The following is a 20,103-nucleotide window of genomic DNA, read 5'->3' on the forward strand; positions in this document are numbered from 1 at the left end:
AGCCCCACTTTGGAGTAATGTTTGAGTAGAGGCCTAGGGAAAGTGAGGAGTGAACCAGGCAACGTTTTTTGGATAAAGGACTTTTAAGAAATGTGACTATAATAATACTAGAGGCCCAGTGCACAAAATTCGTGCGGGGCGGGGGGGTGTCCCTCAGCCCAGCCTGCACCCTCTCCAATCTGGGACATCCTTCTCACAATCTGGGACTGCTGGCTCCTAACCACTCACCTGCCTGCCTGCCTGATAGCCCCCTAACCGCTCCCCTGCTGGCCTGATTGCCTCCAACTGCCCTCCCCTGCCAGCCCAATCGCCCCCAACTGCCTTCCCCTGAGGGGAATGGGGGACTCTGGCTGGATGAAGCGGGGCTGAGGGGACTGGGCGCTGCCATCTTGTGGCTGTGGGTTTCACCATCTTGTGAGGGTGTGGCAGTCAATTAGCATATTCCCTCTTTATTAAATAGGATAAGTTGAAAGAATAGTAACTGCAGGGTGATGTGCAGTTAAGGAAGTGGATGGGCTTGTTTTTCAGGTGGGAGAGACATGAATGTTTTAAAATGCCCATATAGTAAAGTGCCATTAGAAAAGCATTGCAATTAGAAGAAGAGATAGAAAAGCTAACTTATTACAACAACCTCTTAATTATTTTTTTCTATCCATTTTCCATGCTGCAGTGGATTAATCGTTGTAAATGCAAATCTGATTCTATTACTTCCCTTAAAGTCCTTAAATGCCTCCATTTGCCAGTAGTCTAAAATAAAATTTCATAAAGGGCTTTTTTACTAGGTCATGGCCACTTGGTTCCTGCTAACATGTCCTCCTTAGCTCTCACCATTTTGTTTTTTTGGACTCCTACATCTTTCCTCTGTCTCCAGATACCCTTGTGCCATTATGTGTTCCAAACTTAAGTCATGTTGTGCTGAATTTCTCTCACTTCTTCAAACACGGCATGTTCTCTCAGCCTTTCCAGTTTTTACATTTGCCTGGAACCCTTTACCTTCTTCCTTCTTTGGCTGACTTTCATTCATTCTTCATCAAACCTATCATTTCTTCCTCATCCCTGCCCAACTTCAAGCCTGGATTAGTTTCCCCTTCTGTGTGCTGCCATCTGTCCATTCATCCATTCACTTATTATTTTCTCTTGGATTTCTCACTTCTTAACACCAAATTGTAAAGATCTTTTTACTTGTCTCTATGTCTACCACTCTGTGAGCTTGGTGAGAGCAGAAGCCATGTCTTTCCCATTCACTTTTGGATCCCCACACCAGAGAACAGTGCCTGGCATATCGTAAAGCCTTGACAATTATTTGCTGAATAAATTAACAGATATTTTGTCGTTAAATTGAGAAAAACAATAATTCATCCATATAACACTTTTACCTAATGTTCACTGTGTGCTAGGCATTGTGAAAATTGCTGTGGGGGTTTAAAAAATCCTCAATCCCTGATTTCAAAGTACTTCTGGTTCAATTGTGGAAATAAGTCATGCACAGTGATGCTTTTCAGAGTGTGATTTCTACTAATTTGAAATTTGAGTAAATTGGGTTATATTTATAATACTTTTTTGTCAGTTGTGAGAATTTTATTTCTAGGATAAGATATCACTTCTCATTATTCTACATTGAACTATACCTACCCATCTTTGAGTAGCTCCAGGTGTGAAAGGATTGTTATTGAACTCATAACAAAAAAAGTTTTTTAGTTTTATATTTTAAATTTAGGTCCGTGATCCATTTTGAGTTAATTTTAGTAGTGTATAGTGTGAGGTATGGGTCAAGATTTATTTATCTTTTATTTTTTTGGCATGTGGATGTCTAATTGCCCTAGCACTATTTGTTGAAGAGACTATTTTTTCTCCATTGAATTGCATTTTTACCTTTGTCAAAATCAATTGACTGTATCTGTATCTATATATGGGTCTATTTCTGGACATCCATTTTGTTCTATTTGTCTATTGACTCTTTTGCTAATGGCATGCTGAGTTGATTAATGTAACTTTAGAGTATAGTCCTGAGGTAAGATAATATGAGTCTTCCAATTTTTTCTTTATAAAATTGTTTTGGCTATTTCCCTTCCTTTGCCTGACCTTAGTGATTTTAGAACCAACTCATCAATGTCAACATAAAAAAATTGGCTGGTATTTTGATTGAGATTACTTTGAATTTATAGATCAATTTGGGGAGAATTGACTCTTCTAATACATATACATGGTTTATCTCTCCACTTATTTATGTCTTCCTTTATTCATCAATGCTTTGTAATTTTCAGCATAGAGATCTTGTACATATTTTATTACATTTGTATGTATTTTAAAAAAATGTTTATTGTTGACATTTGTATGTATTTTTATGTGTGTGTTTTTGTACTATTGTGAGTAGTATGGTTTAAATTTGTACTTTTTTGTTTCTAGTGTATAGATATATAATTGATTTTTGTATATCGGTCTTGTATCCTGCAAACTTGCTAAATAAACTCACTTAGTTCTAGGAGCTCTGTTGAAGAGTCTTTGTGATTTTCTACATAGACAATCCTGCCATTTGTAAATAGAGGCAGATTTATTCCTTTTCAATCTGTATGCCTTTTATTTCTTTTTTCTTATTGCACTAACTAGGATTTCCAGTATGCTGTCATTTAACAGTAATTGTGACAGCTCATGTCCTTGTTCTGATTCTTAGGGAAAACATTGTCTTATATTATTAAGTATGATGTTAGTTGCCCTTCTATTCCTGATGTGCTGAGAATTTTATTAAGAATAGATGAATAGCCCTGACCGGTTTGGCTCAGTGGATAGAGCATCGGCCTGCGGACTGAAGGGTCCTGGGTTCGATTCTGGTCGGGGGCATGTACCTTGGTTGCAGGCACATCCCCAGTGGGGGGTGTGCAGGAGGAAGCTGATCGATGTTTCTCTCTCATTGATGTTTCTCGCTCTCTCTCCCCCTCCCTTCCTCTCTGTAAAAAATCAATAAAATATATTTTTAAAAAAATAAAATGGACTTTAAAAAAAAAAGATGAATAGGGATTGGATTTTCTCAAATGTTTTTTTAGTTTTTTACATTTGTTGGTGCCATCATATTTTTCTTTTTTAGTTTGTTGATCTGATGAATTACACTGCTTGAGCTTTCAGTGTTGAATCAATTTGCTTTGCATTCCTGTATTATGCTTTTATAACTTATGCATTTGATTTGGTAATATTTTGTTGAGGATTTTTGCATCTATGAGGGATAATTGATCTATAGTTTTCTTTTCTTGTAATTTCTTTTTCTGGATTTGGTATCAGGATAATTCTTGCCTCATTTTATAAAATGAGTTGAAAACTCTTCCTACACCTCTTTGTGTATATTTCCCCCCCACTCTTTTTTCCTGTTCAGTTTCAGCTCTGGTAATTTCTGTTGACCTATCTGCAAGGTTATTGTTTGTTTCCTTATCTGTGTCAAGTCTGTTGATGAGCTTCACAAAGGCTTTTTGAATTTTGTTATTGCATGTATTATATTTTGCACTTCAGATGGACTCGTTTAGCATTTTTGTTCAACCCTTGCAGTTTCTATATCTGATATTTGCCATCTGGTCTTGGGTATTATTTACCTGTTCCATTTGAGCCTTCATCAATATTTATAACTTTTTAAAAATTTTTTGGCAGATAGTTTCAACATTTGAGTTATCTCTTAAATCTGCTTCTGTTGATTATTTTGTTTCATTTAGTTGTTTGCTTTTGAGATTTTGTGTGGCTTATTATTTTTTTGTGGGGGAGGTGGTTACCAAATAACTTTATTTGAAGGAATGGTACAAGTACAAGACGTAAGTAGATGTTTTCATACAACTTATAGAGAAGGTAATGGTAGCTGCACATGTATGCATTACCTTAGTGACCAGGGAAGTCACCTCCATTTTTAATTGGATGCCAGCCATCATTTGCAGGATAGTAGAAATAGAAATATTTAGTATTTATGCCAAGAAATAGGTATGACTCTTGTTTTGCTAAGCTGTTAGTTTGAAGAGTTGAATCAGTCTCGCCTGGAGTTGATCAGGGTTTATGCCTTTTTGTGCTCTGGTTATCTTCATTCCATCATCAACTTTAAAAGCTTCCATCATCGCCTCGTACTTAAGGTGGGTGTAGATTTACTGGAAAGTTTTAACTCAATGTTTTTACTTCACCTATATCTTTAGGCCTTACTTGCACATCTGTACTTCAGGGAGGCTCTTTCTATACTCCTTTGTTCCTTCTCTATTAGTAGAGTGCTGTTACTTATTACTGGGAGCTGGTTTGCTTTTTAGTGGTGGGCATGGGATGAGGTCTTATCTTTTGTCCGACCATCTTTACTCTTGAGGATAGGCTCTGCTTAAACTTTCCCCCAGTAGCAGTAGACCTTTATTGTTTGGGGCCAGGATGATTTCTTATCCCTCCCTCAGGGGTAGATATTATCATCTAATTTTAAAGGAATTATAATAATTGAATTATAAGACTACTAGAAGAAAATACAGAAGAATACCTACATATTATCTAAGGTTGAAAGATAAAGATATTAGCATATTGACTGTATACAAATTTAAAACTTGTGAATATAAAAAACAAATTGTAAGTGGAAGAAAGAAGCATTCATGTAAATTTAGATATAAAAACAAATGAAATATGATTGTAAGATAATTTTGTAATTAGAATAGTTGAAAAAAGGATTTTTAGCCACTATAAACACAGAAAAACATGAAGGCATGCAAGGTAAAAGTTTAAAATACAAAGGTTATTTGTAATGCATAGTATCTAAAAAATTCCTCCATTTAAAGTTAGTTCTGATAGATTATTTTAATATGCTAGTTTTAAGAGCAAATTTAGAAAGCAGGGCAAAGAAGCCATTCTGCAGTGGTGGTTAATTGGGAAGTTTTTTGGTCTGTATTATTAGTATGTGTGTATTAATGATTAATATGAATATCTTTTCCAAGACTTTTGAGATAATCCTTTAACATTTGTCAACCCTTTAACATTTTTCAGGTTTGAACAGCCCACCGTGTTATAGGAGAGTATGCTTTGCTACTTGCTGAATTATTCAGAAGCCTTAGGAGCAAACTTTTAGAATCTCTAAGGATTATATCGGCCTGTACATTTTATATATTATTCCTAGAGAAGCAAACTGGTTTGTCCAAACTATGCAGTAGTTAGTGGTAGAAGTAATGTAGATTTCCCAGATTCCTGCTCTTTCATTACACTGCATATGTGATTGCTAATTTCTACTTTGTTACATTTGGGATACATATCTTAAAACATACATTTGTAAATGGCTCTGTGTAATGGGGATTGACCAGTTGTAACCTAAGTGTTTGCATATTTTGTAAAAAGAAAAATTGGTTAGCCTTCTGAGTGTTTCTCTTAGACATTTAATCTTAGATACTATCAAAATGTGCCCTGGAGTAGCAGACTGTTTTGGGGAGGTTGATTTGAATTTTAAGTTTGTAGTTAAAGTCTTTTTTTGAGGTCTGGTTTTCATATGTGTCAATTGTGATTTTTAAAGGAAAAATACTGAGCTTCTGTAAAAACAAGCCTTGGAATTGGAGCACTATAATATACACTCTCTTTAATTGAATAAATAAATTATCTATGGTAGTGAAGCACATGTGGAGCCAAAAGACAGTGCTTTCCTTTATATGGAATAATTTATTTTTAATACATATATGTTTTGTTGTATGTTATAAATCTTATATTTAATCATGTGGCTTTTTCTAGAATTTGCCAAAGAAAAGAATGACTAGATCCTCCATATTTCACTGCTAGATCTTGTTTTGTTTAGTTTTGTTTCTTTGAAGCCAGATGCCATTAATTTGAGAAATGTGCCTCAGAAACTGTGTGTTCTTGGTTGTAAAAGTTCCTTGTGTAGAATCCAGCTTCATCTGAGGGAGAGCTTCAATGGAGTACAGTTATTAGCATGCTGAATTTTTTTAATCAATACATACTACTTTTTAGCTTAGATTTTACTTTGACGTTCCCTCATAGCTTTACATCCAACTATAGAAGCGCTTTTTCTTTAGGACTTATAGCTCTGCCACAACTAACATGTGGCAATAGTGAAAGCTTGTGAGACTAACAGAACATAATCCTTTAGGAGCCTAATTTGTTCATAAGTCAAGGAGCTAATATAGTAGTTGACGATGCAAAATGCAAGCTGCCATCTAGCATATTTTAGTGGTAGTTAGTTGAAGGGGTGATGAACAAACAAAAAGTACTGTGGGGACACCCTGGGAAGACCCTTCATGAATGCTCACTGGAACTTTCCATTTGTTTCTTGTAGCTTCTCCCTCAACAGGTTAGGAAATATCCAATGCTGTGTGCATTCTTCTAATGTTTTAAGTTTGTTATTATTAAAAATTGGATTCATAGTCTCATTTTTAATAGAAAATGTTGAAAAGAAGTGATAGGTTTTTGTGCAGCCAGAATTTAAATTGGAACCTGGGTAACATGTGGAGAGTGTACAATGAAAAGGCCCAGTACTTCTTTTCTCCTTCCTTCCTTTCGTTCTAGTTTCCTCCTTTATCTCTCTTGCTCATTTCACATGGCATCAAGAAGACAGTCAGAAAGTTATGTTTGTGTGTTGGCTCCATCAAATACATTATTTGAGACAGTTCTCTTTAGAATACTAAGAATAGCTTGGTGTTTTGGATATATACTCATAGGATCATTTTTGGGTTTGCATTAAATTGGTAGTTTGGTAACAAAATGAATGTTTTTCTTGTGAATTGTAACTCTTTCTATGTGTTCTTTAGAAATTATTCTCAGGAACAACCTTGCTTTCTGGTAAAGCTCAAGTTTTTTTTGTTTTTTTAAATGTTTTTATTGATTTCAGAGAGAGGAAGGGAGAGAAACATTAATTGCTGCCTCCTGCACGACCCCCACTGGGGATCAAGCCCACAACCCCCAACATGTATCCTGCCCAGGAATCTTATCAGTGACTTCCTGGTGCATGGGATGGCATTCAACCAACTGAGCCACAGCAGCTGGGCAAAGCTCAATTTTTTTGAAGGATTTCCATTGTACCTCCATCGTGAAATGAGATAATGTATGTAAGACATTATTTTGAATATGATGAATAACCCTGTAGGAAGAACATGAAATCTATTTAGGACTCTTGATTTAGAAATAAACTAAGTTTCTCTTAGTTGGGTTCGAATTAGCAAAAGGTACATTTTGCTATAGTCCTTTGTTAATTCAATAACATTTATTGAGTATATGTTCTTTACAAGGCATAGTAGATGCTGGGACTATAAATATGAACAAGTTACATTTTTCTTGCCTTTATGAAGCTTATATTCTATCAAGGAAGACAAATATAAAACAGTCAATTACACAATAAATGTTATAAATACAATTGTGATAAGACAAATAGGAAATGGTTTGAAAATCCATAATTGGGAATTTGACCTAGTCTGGGAATCAGAGATGGCTTCCTTGAGGAAGTGACATTTGAGTTATTTATCATTATCATAAATGTGATTGAACAATTCAGTTTAATTAAGAGCTTAGGGAAATATCCAAATAAAAATTATTTAAGGTTTAAAAATAAACATGTTAACAAATTTATTTCCATTCTATTCTTGGTCTTTCACTTGCATAATTCATTTTAAATCCTTGGATTCCTTAATTTTGATACTGGCTTCCACAGTGCATAAATGTACCCATAAATATGTACATTTGATAATTGATAAAAACCTCCAAGATATAATAGATTTGAAAATTATTTATTAAAATGCACTAAACTTACCTTGTGTGTTATTCTACTGATACATCCTTAAATAAACAAACCAAGGCATTTCTATTGTCTTATCTTTCCAAATAGACCTCTCAAGGACAGAGGCCCTATATCCAGAACCTTTCAGGATATGAGACACACAGTAAATGCTAAATAAACAAATCAATTATTAATGATCTGTGTTCATAAAGAGGTGACTCACCTTTATATTTCCTTTTAGTGATTTTTTAGTATAATGCAGGGGGCTTTGAAATCATAAGGCCTAATTTTGAATCCCAGTTCCTTAATGTGTATTTTTAGCAAGAACTAAACTACTCTAAACCTCATTTTCTTCATCTTAAAAAATAAAGTGAGATTACATGTGTGAAGTAGTTAGCATAGTGTCTGACACATAGTAAGTGTTCATAAATGATGGCTAGTATTGTAAGATACATGCACTAAAATTTTAAATCAATTTGTTTTATTTGTGATGTTTAAAATATGCACCTATAGTAACACAAAATACTGGTGTGTATGAGAGCAGATTATTAGCCCTTCCTATAATTACACGAAGTCAAAAAGTGACAATTTTATAACTGGTAGGCCATTTGTTAAACTTCATGAATTACTAAATCATTGATAATTAAATGGATAACGATGGCTTATAATTGCAATGAATACCTTTTAAAAATGATTTCCTAATGTATCTTTTATATAGATTATGACATTTGCTTGAATTGATGTGTGTATATATTTAATGTACATATGTTACAGAAAACCAGAGAAGAACCAAGCAATACTTAGAGAGATGGAGTTACATTTATTATGCGCGGGTCCAGAGGAAAATGTCTCTCAAATTCTGGGCCCCAACATGGAGGAACTTTCCCTATTTAAATGTTTTACCTTCTTTGTCTCCCAAATATGGGGTGTTTCCGGCCCCCTTTGCAAGTTCTTAAAGAGCCTCTATGTGCTGGGGTCTTGAGACCTCAACCAAAGGCCTGGCCTGGTGCCAGCACTGATAACCCCATCCAGGGAAGGTTTAATGGCCTCTCTGAAGTGGGAGTAGCCTTATTTTCCTTATTATTTAAGCAAGCAAGCATTTACAGAAGCCAAATAGGGTTAAAATTTCAAACAGCAGTTTTTATAGAAGATGGATGCTTCACATATTTAGATGTGAGAATGGAAGAAATACAAAATCTAGTCTGTACTTTTAATTTTTCAACTTCTATAAGTAAACTTTGTCATTTCAAATACTCCTGTGTGAACTTTCTTTGCCTACATAGTGAAAAATACTGTAACTCTTTTCTTTACATTGACTAATACTGTCATTTTCTGAGGATCTTAATGAAAGCAAAGGATGTAAGGGAACTGATTGAACAAATAAATATTATAAAATTTCAAATCTGACTTTAAAATTTATTTTAACTCCATGTTATGTATAGTGATGATTTGCTCTCAAAAATAAAATAATATAAATACTCCCTAAAACAAAGCAAAAAATGCCAGCAAACAAAAATATTTTAAGACCTTTATATTCTACATTTTTAAAAATGCATTTCAAGTTTTTCCAATAGCAAGATATCCACAAATTGGTGATTTTTTTTTTCTTGTGTATTCTAGGCACACTGGCTATAATCAAGGGATAAGTAAAATACTATCTAAGAATAGAAGACATTTGGTGGAAAATATTGAGGATATATGACCTTATGAAAACTTTGTTTTTGCACTTGAAATATTTTGATGGATTTAGTGAATTTACATGCTTTTCAAAGCACTTAAAAGGACAGCTTTCAACATGTAGTGAGTGTCACTGTACTGTGTACAGGTGTTTTGTTGAGTTGTACACTTGAAACCTCTGATAGTTTTGTGAACCATTGTCACCCCAGTAAATTCAATAAGAAAAAAACATGTAGTGAGGGTTTCTAGGGGTCCATTTAGAGGAGTTTGACTATAAGATTGAAATCAGCTGGAAGTTTCATGTAATACAATCTGACAACATAATACCCTAAAAATATAATTTAGTGACTGAGATTTATATAATAGTCTTTGCATCTCTTTTCTCAAACTACTTTATATTTTTCACTTGCTTATAGAATATCATTGAGATTAGGAAGCAGGCAATTTCCATTGTTAAGAGTTGTGTCAAGCCCAAGATCACAATGCAAGTCATTGATAATTTGGTATTTGAATACAGATCTTCTGTCTTTTCTCTTTCCACATATTATTTTCACCAGGTTATTTTACTGGCTCCTTAATCCAAGTTGAGAGTTTAGAAATGTAAGTTTGTAGTTCACAAGATGATTTGCTAAGTATTATACACTAGATATTAAAAGAATGAACTTGGAAATAAAATTGCACATGTAAAATTAAATTTTTCTCATAACTTGCCAGTATGCATTGTGGAAAAAGTTTTCCTTTTTGGTATACTACAATTCTATATTTGGCCTTAAGATGATAAAAAATAGATTTTGGTCAATGTTTTTGTGCCCTAACCGGTTTGGCTCAGTGGATAGAATGTCAGCCTGCAGACTGAAGGGTCCCAGGTTTGATTCCTGCCAAGGGCATGTGCCTTGGTTGCCGGCACATCCCCAGTAGGGGTTGTGCAGGAGGCAGCTGATCGATGTTTCTAACTCTCTATCCCTCTCCCTTCCTCTCTGTAAAAAATCAATAAAATATATTTAAAAAATAAAATGTATGTTTTTGTAATTTTGGTTTCTAACCTATTAAGAAGTGCCAAAAAAAAAAAAAAAAAAAAGAAGTGGCCATGTTTTTCCCACTTCAAACCGCTCAGCTTGGTTTTTCTAAGAAAGCAGATAAAAGCCTTATGTTTATTTTAAACATTCAGATTATTAGTGTAAATTCCTTTAGAAAGTTAACTTTTTTATTAAAAGTACATGTTTAGGAAAATCTCTAAGAAACCAAAATTTAGAATAACTTTTTATTGGGCTAGGTTTTTGGAATTGATTATAATCATAAGGCCCTGAAAACAACAAAGTGGGTTTTAAAAACTACCCTTTAAAAACACTAGAAAAACAAATCTGTACCGTTTGATTTACAAGGATTCCAGGGTTGGAGATCTGTATGTGTATCGGTTACAAAGTCTTGTTGCGATTGGACGGGAAGTAAACAATTTATTTTTCTGAGCTGTGATTGGCCAAACTCCTTTTCTTTCCACGGTATTTTCTAATAACTGAATCCGGAGCATCTCCCTGTTTTTATTATCTGACCAGTGAGTTTGAGATATGCGCTAGTACTGTACTAAAACTGCTCAAATTGCTCAGAGACAGTCTGAATTTTAAGGTTACTGACAAAAGCGCTCAACGGGGCGCCCCGTTTGGCGTTCTTACAACAAAGCGGTAGCGAGGTGTGAATCTCTGAATAGCTCAAACACGTAACTGCTGTCGCCGCTAAAGGGGAGATAGATAGGATAACAGTGTTTTCTTCATTTTCATTTGAAGTCGTGGACTGTTCTGCAGTGACTGAGCTTTGTGGGCTTAGTTTTCAGTTGAAAGTGTTGCTGTGCTTTGCTGCTGGGACTACAGGACTGTTAATTCAGGCAAAGCTGGTCTACCTCCTAAGGCGTTCCAAAAAGCACCGCTCTGCAGATGTGGCGTTTAACCTGGACTTTATTTTGTGATCCAGAGTGGAAACCAGCGCTCCTCACTTTCGCCTCACCCCCACCGAAGGAGCGACGAGTGGAAAGATGGACTTCAAACGCTCTCGCGTGTTCCTGGAGGAGAGCGTCCCCTTCTCCTCCCCCTCTCTCCCCTCCTTGGCCTGCCTCGTCCCGCAACGGCCGCCGCCGCGCCGGGCACTACTTTGCGTCTGCGGTGGTTCCTGGGACCCTCTTCCGCGGCTCCCTCCCCCGCCCGCGCCGGCGGAAGGAGACGCCGCGCTCGCCGCCGCGGGTGGATGGGAGGCGGAGTACTACTGGCCGGGCGGCCGCGGCGCTCCCGACGGCCGGGGGGTTTGTCAGTTTTGTGTGCGTGTCCGGTGTGCGCGCGTGTCCATGTAGCCCTGCAGTCAGGCTGCCAGACGGAGAGCGCAGGAGAGTGTTGAGTAGGCGACCGAGGTCGCAGTGCCCTCTGCGCAGAGCGTCCGGTGCGCCCCCGAGTCCGCGCTCGCTCGCGGGGCTGCCTCCGTCCTCGGGTCCGCTCTCCTCAGCATGGGCGGCCGATAGGAGCGGCGATTCGTGGGTCGCCTAGCAGTGGACGCGGCAGCAGCGGCCGCGTCGCCAGTGGGGGCTATGGCGGTGGAGACGCGGCCGGAGCTGGTGGGGAAGCGGTTCCTGTGCCTGGCGGTGGGCGAAGAGGCGCGGCCGGAGCGCCGGGAGGGCGGCCGCAGCCGGCGGGGCTGGCGAGCGGGGGTCATCCGAGCTGTGTCACACCGGGACTGCCGCCATCCGGACCTGGCGGTAAGAGAGCGGCGCCCCGCATCCCGAGTCCGCGCCCGCACCCCCACTTTCTCGCAGCCATACCTTGGCTTACCTCTGGCACCTTGCTCCGCTGGCCAACTGGCGGCCACGCCCCTCCGTCGAGCTCCAGGCGGATTTGCCCACGTCCCCTGCCGGGGTCGCCGCCTCCCTGCCTGTGGCTTTCCCGATGGGAGCCGTGACCGAGTCGGGCTCCCTAGCGTCCGCCGGGGCCCCGGCCCGGCTCCTCGGCCCCTGTCCCGGAGGGGTCGGCCCGGAGGTCTGTCTGAGAGGCGGGTCTGCGCCGGCAGGTGGGGTGGGCGGTGGGGGACCGGGCGGACCCTGTGGCTGTCGGGGTCATCCACCAGCATCTCCTCGCGCCAGTCTGAACCGCGCAGAGGTTGGCGACGTGAAACTTACCGCGAGGCAGATGAAGGGGAGGGAGAAACGGACAGACCTCCGTTTACAGTCAGTCTGGGATTGGAGTATGTTTTTGAGGCAAAGGCCGCGGCAGTGGTACCCAGATTTCACCTCTTTCCACCCTAGATGCTTGTATTTCTAACCGGAAACGATGAAAATGAAGTTTTGGTTTGGAGGGCCATAAAAATTAACCTCTTCCTTCCCCTTCCCCTTCCCCTTCTCCTTCCCCTTCCCCTTCCCCTTCCCCTTCCCCTTCCCCTTCCCCTCCCTCCCTCCCTTCCTTCCTTCCTTCCTAACGTTTTTTTACGTAGTGTTGTGTTTTTTTGTTAGAAGTGAAGTGCTTTGAAGATCATCCGTCTTAGGTTTTTATACTGTTTTAAGAGAAACAAAAAAAATGTAAATTAAAACGTGAAATGCCCAGCTGAACCTTTGTCTTTTTCTTTCCTTTCTTTTCCTTACACATGACACTGCCAGTGTTTTCTTTCAGTAGTGTAGGAATGTGTACGATTTTGAGGTGGGATATGTTCTGTCAGTGTTCCAAGCACATTTTCACTGGGGGGCAGGTCAGAAGTAAGGGGCAGAGTAGAAGCAAGACATTCACTAAGCTTTGTAAGGTTGGTTTAGGAATACATAATCCATGCAATTTATTGGTAAGTGCCCTGGGCACTTAATTTTCACTGGAAATTTAAAATTTGGGAATATTCTTCCTTTTATATATATATGCGGATTCACAATTCCAAATTCACTATCTATCTATACATGTACATACCTATTTTAATTTTTCTGTTGGAGTTTCTGAGTGTTTTTGTAAACCTTGTTTCATGCCCATAGTCAATGATATGGTGTCACTAAGGCGTTTGACTTGATATTGCAAAATACATTTGTTTTGCTAATAGGTAGTTCTGATTGGAAATAAGCAGAATAGAGGTAATTTTGAAAGTTTTCATTGTTATTCTGGTTGAAAAAGTAAAAGAATCGACCTTGAAATTTGATCATAATATGCAATTGTGGCAATTCAATAACCTTTTTGTTTGTGTAAAAGACATGTTCTGTATTTCTCCTTTTACTATGATATGAAATTGTCTGGCCTTTTATGTAGAAGACTAGAGGCCCAGTGCACGACATTCGTGCATTGGGGTGTGTGTCCCTCAGCCCAGCCTGCACCCTCTCCAATCTGGGACCCCCTCGAGAGATGTCCGGCTGTCCGTTTAGGCCCGATCCCGGTAGGATCGGGCCTAAACGGGCAGTCGGACATCCCTCTCACAATCCAGGACTGCTGGCTCCCAACTGCTCGCCTGCCTGCCTTCCTGATTGCCCCTAACCGCTTCTGCCTGCCAGCCTGATCACCCCTTAACCACTCCCCTGCCAGCCTGATTGATGCCTAACTGCTCCCCTGCCAGCCTGGTCACCCCTAACTGCCCTCCCCTGTAGGCCTGGTCACCCCTAACTGCCCTCCCATGCTGGCCTGGTCACCCACAACTGCCCTCCCTTGCAGACTTGGTCCCTCCCAACTGCCCTCCCCTGCTTGCCATCTTGTGGCAGCCATCTTGTGTCCACATGGGGGCAGCCATCTTGTGTGTTGGAGTGACAGTCAATTTGCATATTACTCTTATTAGGATAGTTGAATTACAGCTGAGCATTTTAATATTATTTCAAGACAAACATGGAATGCTTTTTTGTGTTTCCCACAGTATTTTATCTTAGTACACACATGAAAATTAGGAAATACAGTTTTAACCCTTTGCACTTGCTTGCTTTTTTCGATTCCTTTATTCTACTGCTAACCGTGTCGAGTCACACTCGACATCCTAGTGCAAAGGGTTAAGTTATGAATATTATTGGTGAGTCAAGTTATAAAAATGAAAAACAATTACTTTCTTACATGGAAATTTAAATGATATAAAGAGAGGTATTTACATATACTATGTTGTTAAAAGGCAAGGCATTAAGCTGGATATTTATTTTAAATATATTTTTATTGATTTCAGAGAGCAAGGGAGAGGGAGAGAGAGATAGAAACATCAATGATGAGAGAATCATTGATTGGCTGCCTCTTGCTGGGGGTTGATCCCGCAACCCAGGCATGTGCCCTTGACTAAATCGAGCCCGGGACCCTTTAGTCCACAGGCCAACACTCTATGCACTGAGCCAAACTGGCTAGGACAGTGGTCGGCAAACTCAGTCAACAGAGCCAAATATCAACAGTACAACGATTGAAATTTCTTTTGAGAGCCACATTTTTTAAACTTAAACTTCTTCTAATGCCACTTCTTCAAAATAGACCCACCCAGGCCTTGGTATTTTGTGGAAGAGCCTCACTCAAGGGGCCAAAGAGCCGCATGTGGCTCGTGAGCCGCGGTTTGCCGACCACTGGGCTAAGACATAGCTGCATATTTAAAAGTGAAAAATAGCCGAAACCGGTTTGGCTCAGTGGATAAAAGTGAAAAATATATGCGGATGATGGGGATTGACTGGAAAGAACAAGTTTTCCCAGGTGATGGAAATGTTTTATAAATCTTGATTGCTGGTTACAGGGGTGTATACAAATGTCAAAACTTATTGTACACTTAAAATATGTGCATTTCCTATATGCAAATATTACCTCAAAAATTAGTTTTGAATAGTGCTTATGTGAACCTTTAACAGTTCTCCTTTATCTAACAGTCTTTATTTGAAGAATTTACTATAGTGTAATCTGAGGTTTTTAAAACCTAGAACCTAAAGTGTTAAAGTTAACTCCTAGACTTTCTTACATTCATATTTCGTTTACATTTATAATTCTAAATTAATGAAACTTGGAACAGTTTAGCATCAGCACATTTATTAGAAATATTGGCTGTACATATTTATGGCACATGTTTTGAAGGATAACTATCAAAACTTGAAAGTTACTTTAGGGAATACTTTGTCTCAAAAGTTAACCAATTCTTACTTTTGGTCTTAGGTATAAGGAATGCCATGTGTATTGTTTTTTTCCTACCACTGCTGTTAACTATCACAACCTTGGTAGTTTTCACAATATGAGTTGATTATTTTATATTTCTGGAGATTACAAGTCTAACATGGGTCTCTGGACTAAAATCAAGGTGTGATAGAACTGTATTCTTTTCTGGAGACTCCCACAGAGATCTCCCCTCCCCCACCTCTCCTCCCCTCCCTTCCCCAGCTTTTAAAAGCAGTCCATATTACTTAGCTCAAGGCTTTCTTCCTCCTTAAAAGCCAGCAACATTGTATCTCTTTGACTGTTCTCCAGGCACACCTCCCTCTGACTCTCCTGCTTCCTCTTCCACTTTTAAATGCCTTTGTGATCACCCAGTTAATCCATGATAATCTCCCCATTTGCTAATTAACAACCTTAATTCCATCTGAACCTTAATTCCCCTTTGCCATGTAATGTCACATAGCTACAGGTTTCATGTATTAGGGAATGAACATCTTTGGGATGGCACTATTCAGCTCACCACACTATGGTAGCAAAAACATTCTTTTACAATAAGATCATATATTATTTGATACAAATAAGACAAGGCTAAAATTGTATTTTTTCATGCTAGCAGTTTCAATGTCATTACTATCTGATCTCTTAAGTAAATGAGCCTAATGTAGAATTTTTACTAAACTGTTCTTGGTAATTTCCCCTATTGTGTTGGTGACTTCTGAAAACAAAATTGCAAGTGTATTGTGAGACCTGAGCATGTTGAATTCTTTTTTTAACCCCATCACTTAGGGAGGTTTTTGCCTTGGTATACATGTTGAACATTACTACTGCACCCTACTTTTTGCTGGAACTTAGGTAGTATTATAGAAGGAAAGCTAAAAATGGAGAAGTACTATTGTAAAATATTGTCATACTTATTAAAGAGCAAAAGTGTCTTTACTCAAATGTTTTTTTACTTATCTTCCATAACCTGTCAGCCATATATTATCCATCCATTCATTTACTCACCCACCTTCCCTTGATTCTTAGGATGATTGCAGCATTGTTTTAAGCTTACCTTGTCTAAAATGTCAGTATTTTTTTTAAAAAAAGTATCAAGCTGCTTGGCTGGTGTGATTCGGCGTTTTGAGCATTGACCTATGAACCTGGAGGTCATGGTTCGATTCCTGGTCAGGGCACACTCACAGGTTGTGCGGGTTCGATCTCCAGTGTGAGGCGTGCCGGAGGCAGCCGATCAATGATTCTTTCTCATCATTAATGTTTCTATCTCTCGCTTTTCCTTCCCTCTCTGAAATCAATACCTAGTAAAAGTTATTTTTCAGAGTTTATGTCTTAAATGTAAATAAAATACTTATTTTTAGTAAATTTAAAGTGATTAATGATTTATTTATAGGGAAGTCCTTTCCCATTTTTGGTTCTATGCATTTCTGCTCAGCTGTCTCAAGTTTCATATTGAATTGGTAACATTTGACTCCCTTATAAGTTTTGTTAAGATAATTGTTAGGTAATTCTGAAATTTATAACAGGGTCTTGCAGTATTGATAATGCTAATTTCTGGTTTAGTCACAAAATGCTTACTGAATATTTTTATTCCATTAATTTAAGACAGAATTTTTTTATTCATTAGGTAATTGGACTAAAGACTCTGACCATGAGAATTGTGTTCTTTCATAGAGGGGTGTAATCATATTTAAAAGTAAAATGCTAGATATTTTAATGTAATTGAAAGAATATAGGCTATTTCCCTATGTTTATAGATTTAATATATTTTCGTAATTTCAAGTTTTGTACAAAGAATGTATTCAACATTCAAACTCATACTCATTATCGATCCTCTTTGCATATTTAGTACAGTACCTAGAATTTACTTAGGTGTTTAGTAAATGTTCTCATTGAATGGTAAATGAATATCATAAGCATTTATTGAATGCTATATAGCAGTGGTTCTCAACCTTTCTAATGCCGTGACCCTTTAATACAGTTCCTCATGTTGTGGTGACCCCCAACCATAAAATTATTTTCGTTGCTACTTCATAACTGTAATTTTGCTACTGTTATGAATCGTAATGTAAATATCTGTGTTTTCCGATGGTCTTAGGCTCTACAGCAGCGGCTCTCAACCTGTGGGTCTCAACCACAGGTTGAGAACTGCTAGCAGGGTCGCCTAAGACCAAAATAATTTTATGGTTGGGGGTCACCACAACATGAGGAACTGTATTAAAGGGTCACAGCATTAGAAGGGTTGAGAACCAACTGCTATATACTAACCAACTCAATTATCTATTGACTATTTACTCATTTATAAATTTATTGATTTGTTGACTTTTTAGAGAGAGAAATATCGATTTCTTGTCCCACCCATCCATGCGTTCATTGGTTGACTCCTGCATATGTCCTGATGGGGGAGAAGGAACCTGAAACTCGGGGCATTGGGACAACATTCCAACCTACTGAGCTACCAGGCCAGGGCTGTTACTATATACTCTTAATTTTGAATCTCTATTTTTGTTTTGTGACATTGTCTACCTTAGTGGTTGTTCCCCCAGTATTCATTATCCATGGTGTGGTTTGACTAAAGGGAACTCTGAATAGCTGCAGCAATCCTGAGAAAGAAGAACAAAGTAGGAGGAATCACAATACCAGATTTGAAGTTATACTCCAAAGCCACTGTAATCAAAACAGCCTGGTACTGGCACAAGAATAGGCATATAGATCAGTGGAACAGAACAGAGAACCCAGAAGTTGACCCAAGCCATTATGCTCAATTAATATTTGACAATGGAGTCAAGAGAGTCTCTTTAATAAATGGTGTTGGGAATATGGGACAGATACATGCAAAAAAGTGAAACTAGACCATCAACTTATACAATACACAAGAATAAACTCAAAATGGATAAAAGACTTAAATAAAAGTCATGAACCCATAAAAATCCTAGAAGAAACCACAGGCAGATAAATCTCAGTCTCTCTCATAGCAATATGTTTACAGATACAGCTCCTGATGAAAAGGAAACTAAGGAGAAAATAAACAAATGGGACTACATCAAAATAAAAAGCTTCTGCACAGCAGAAGAAACCATCAACAAAACGAAAAGAGAGCCAATAGTAGGGGAGAACATATTTGGCAATGATACATCTGATAAAGGGTTAATATCCAAAATATAAAAGCAAGTTATACAACTTAACAAAAGGACGACAGACAATCCAATAAAAAATGGGCAAAGGACCTAGTCACTTCTCCAAAGAGGATATATAGATAGCCAAGAGACATATTAAAAATGTTCAAAGTCACTGATCCTCAGAGAGATGGAAATTAAAGTGACAATGAGGTATCACCTCACACCTGCCAGAATGCCTACCATCAACAAATCAACAAATGACAAGTGCTGGCCAGAATGAGGAGAAAAGGGAACCCTAGTACACCGCTGGTGGGAATGCAGACTGGTGCTATCTTTATGGAAAACAGTATGGAGTTTCTTCAAAAATTAAAAATGGAACTGACTTTTGACCCAGTGATCCCACTTTTAAGAATATATCATAAGAAACCCAAAGCACCAATCAGAAAGAATGTATGTACCCCTATGTTCATAGCAGCACAATTTCAAATAGTTAAGATCTGGAAACAGCCCCAAGTGCCCATCAGTAGATGAATGGATAAAAAAGCTGGTGGTACATTTATACCATGGAATACTATGCAGCAGTAAAAAGGGAGAATCTCTTACCTTTGAGACAGCATGGAGGGACCTGGAGAGTATCATGCTAAGAGAAATAAGTCAATCAGAAAAAGACAAGTGTCACGAGATCACACTCATATGTGGAATTCAAATAACAAAATAAACTGATGAATGGAGTGGATCCAGAGATATGGAAGCATGGAACAGAGTGCAGAATCTCAGAGGGAAGGAGGGGGAGGGTGGGTGGGTGGGAGATAATCAACCAAAGACCTTTATGCAAATATGCATAACCCATGGACACAGACAATAGGGTTGAAGGCCTGGGGAGGGGGGCGAGGGCAGGCGGGAGGGGGTCAATGGGGGAGCACTGGGGGACATATGTAATGCTTTCAACAATAAATAATTTTTTTTTTTTAAGTGAACTCTTCTGGCTACAATTGATGAGGGCATGCATGCCCTAAATAGTTCCAATCAGAATGAAGCAAGCCAAGTATAGTACTGTGTGGGTATTTCTGGAATTGCCACAGCTACTATTTCCTGTGGACATAGCTGTCATAGAGAGGCTAATAGAGTTGAAAAGTCAACAGAGCCCTAGCCGGTTTGGCTCAGTGGATAGAGCATCAGCCTGCAGACTGAAGGGTTCCAGGTTCAATTTCGGTTAAGTGCACATACCTTGGGTGCAGGCAGGACTACGTGAGAGGCAACCAATCAATGTGTCTACCTCACATTGATTTTTCTCTATCTCTGTCTCTTCACCTCCCTTCCACTCTCTAAAAATCAATGGAAAAATATCCTTGGGTAAGGATTAACAACAACAAAAAAGTCAACAGAAATGTGGCTGATCACATTGTTTTCTGAAGCCTAAATACTACTATTATATTTTTCATTTATGGGCCTTTTCATTATGGAAAAATAATTTATCTGTTTCTGTTGGTTTTTCTTTTCTTTGGAAGCA

The 20,103-nt window shown here is 38.5% G+C and overlaps 1 protein-coding gene across 4 annotated transcripts in view; it reads left to right on the forward strand.

Moving 5' to 3' along the window:
* JMJD1C (jumonji domain containing 1C) overlaps positions 1 to 20,103 on the forward strand; it is a 244,456-nt gene that overhangs the window by 25,142 nt on the left and 199,211 nt on the right. The window contains exon 1 of one of the 4 annotated variants that reach the window (XM_079793542.1): positions 10,668 to 12,119. The exons of 2 other annotated variants lie outside the window; for them this stretch is intronic. In XM_079793542.1, the coding sequence (XP_079649668.1) occupies positions 11,952 to 12,119 (168 nt within the window). In that variant the 5' untranslated portion in view covers positions 10,668 to 11,951. Of the gene's footprint in view, positions 1 to 10,667; positions 12,120 to 20,103 lie in introns of those variants that run through there. One more of the 4 variants, XM_079793545.1, reaches the window with a different exon arrangement.

Source organism: Cnephaeus nilssonii (genome assembly GCF_951640355.1).
Source record: "Cnephaeus nilssonii genome assembly, chromosome: 16".
In the NCBI taxonomy this organism is placed as follows: domain Eukaryota; kingdom Metazoa; phylum Chordata; class Mammalia; order Chiroptera; family Vespertilionidae; genus Cnephaeus; species Cnephaeus nilssonii.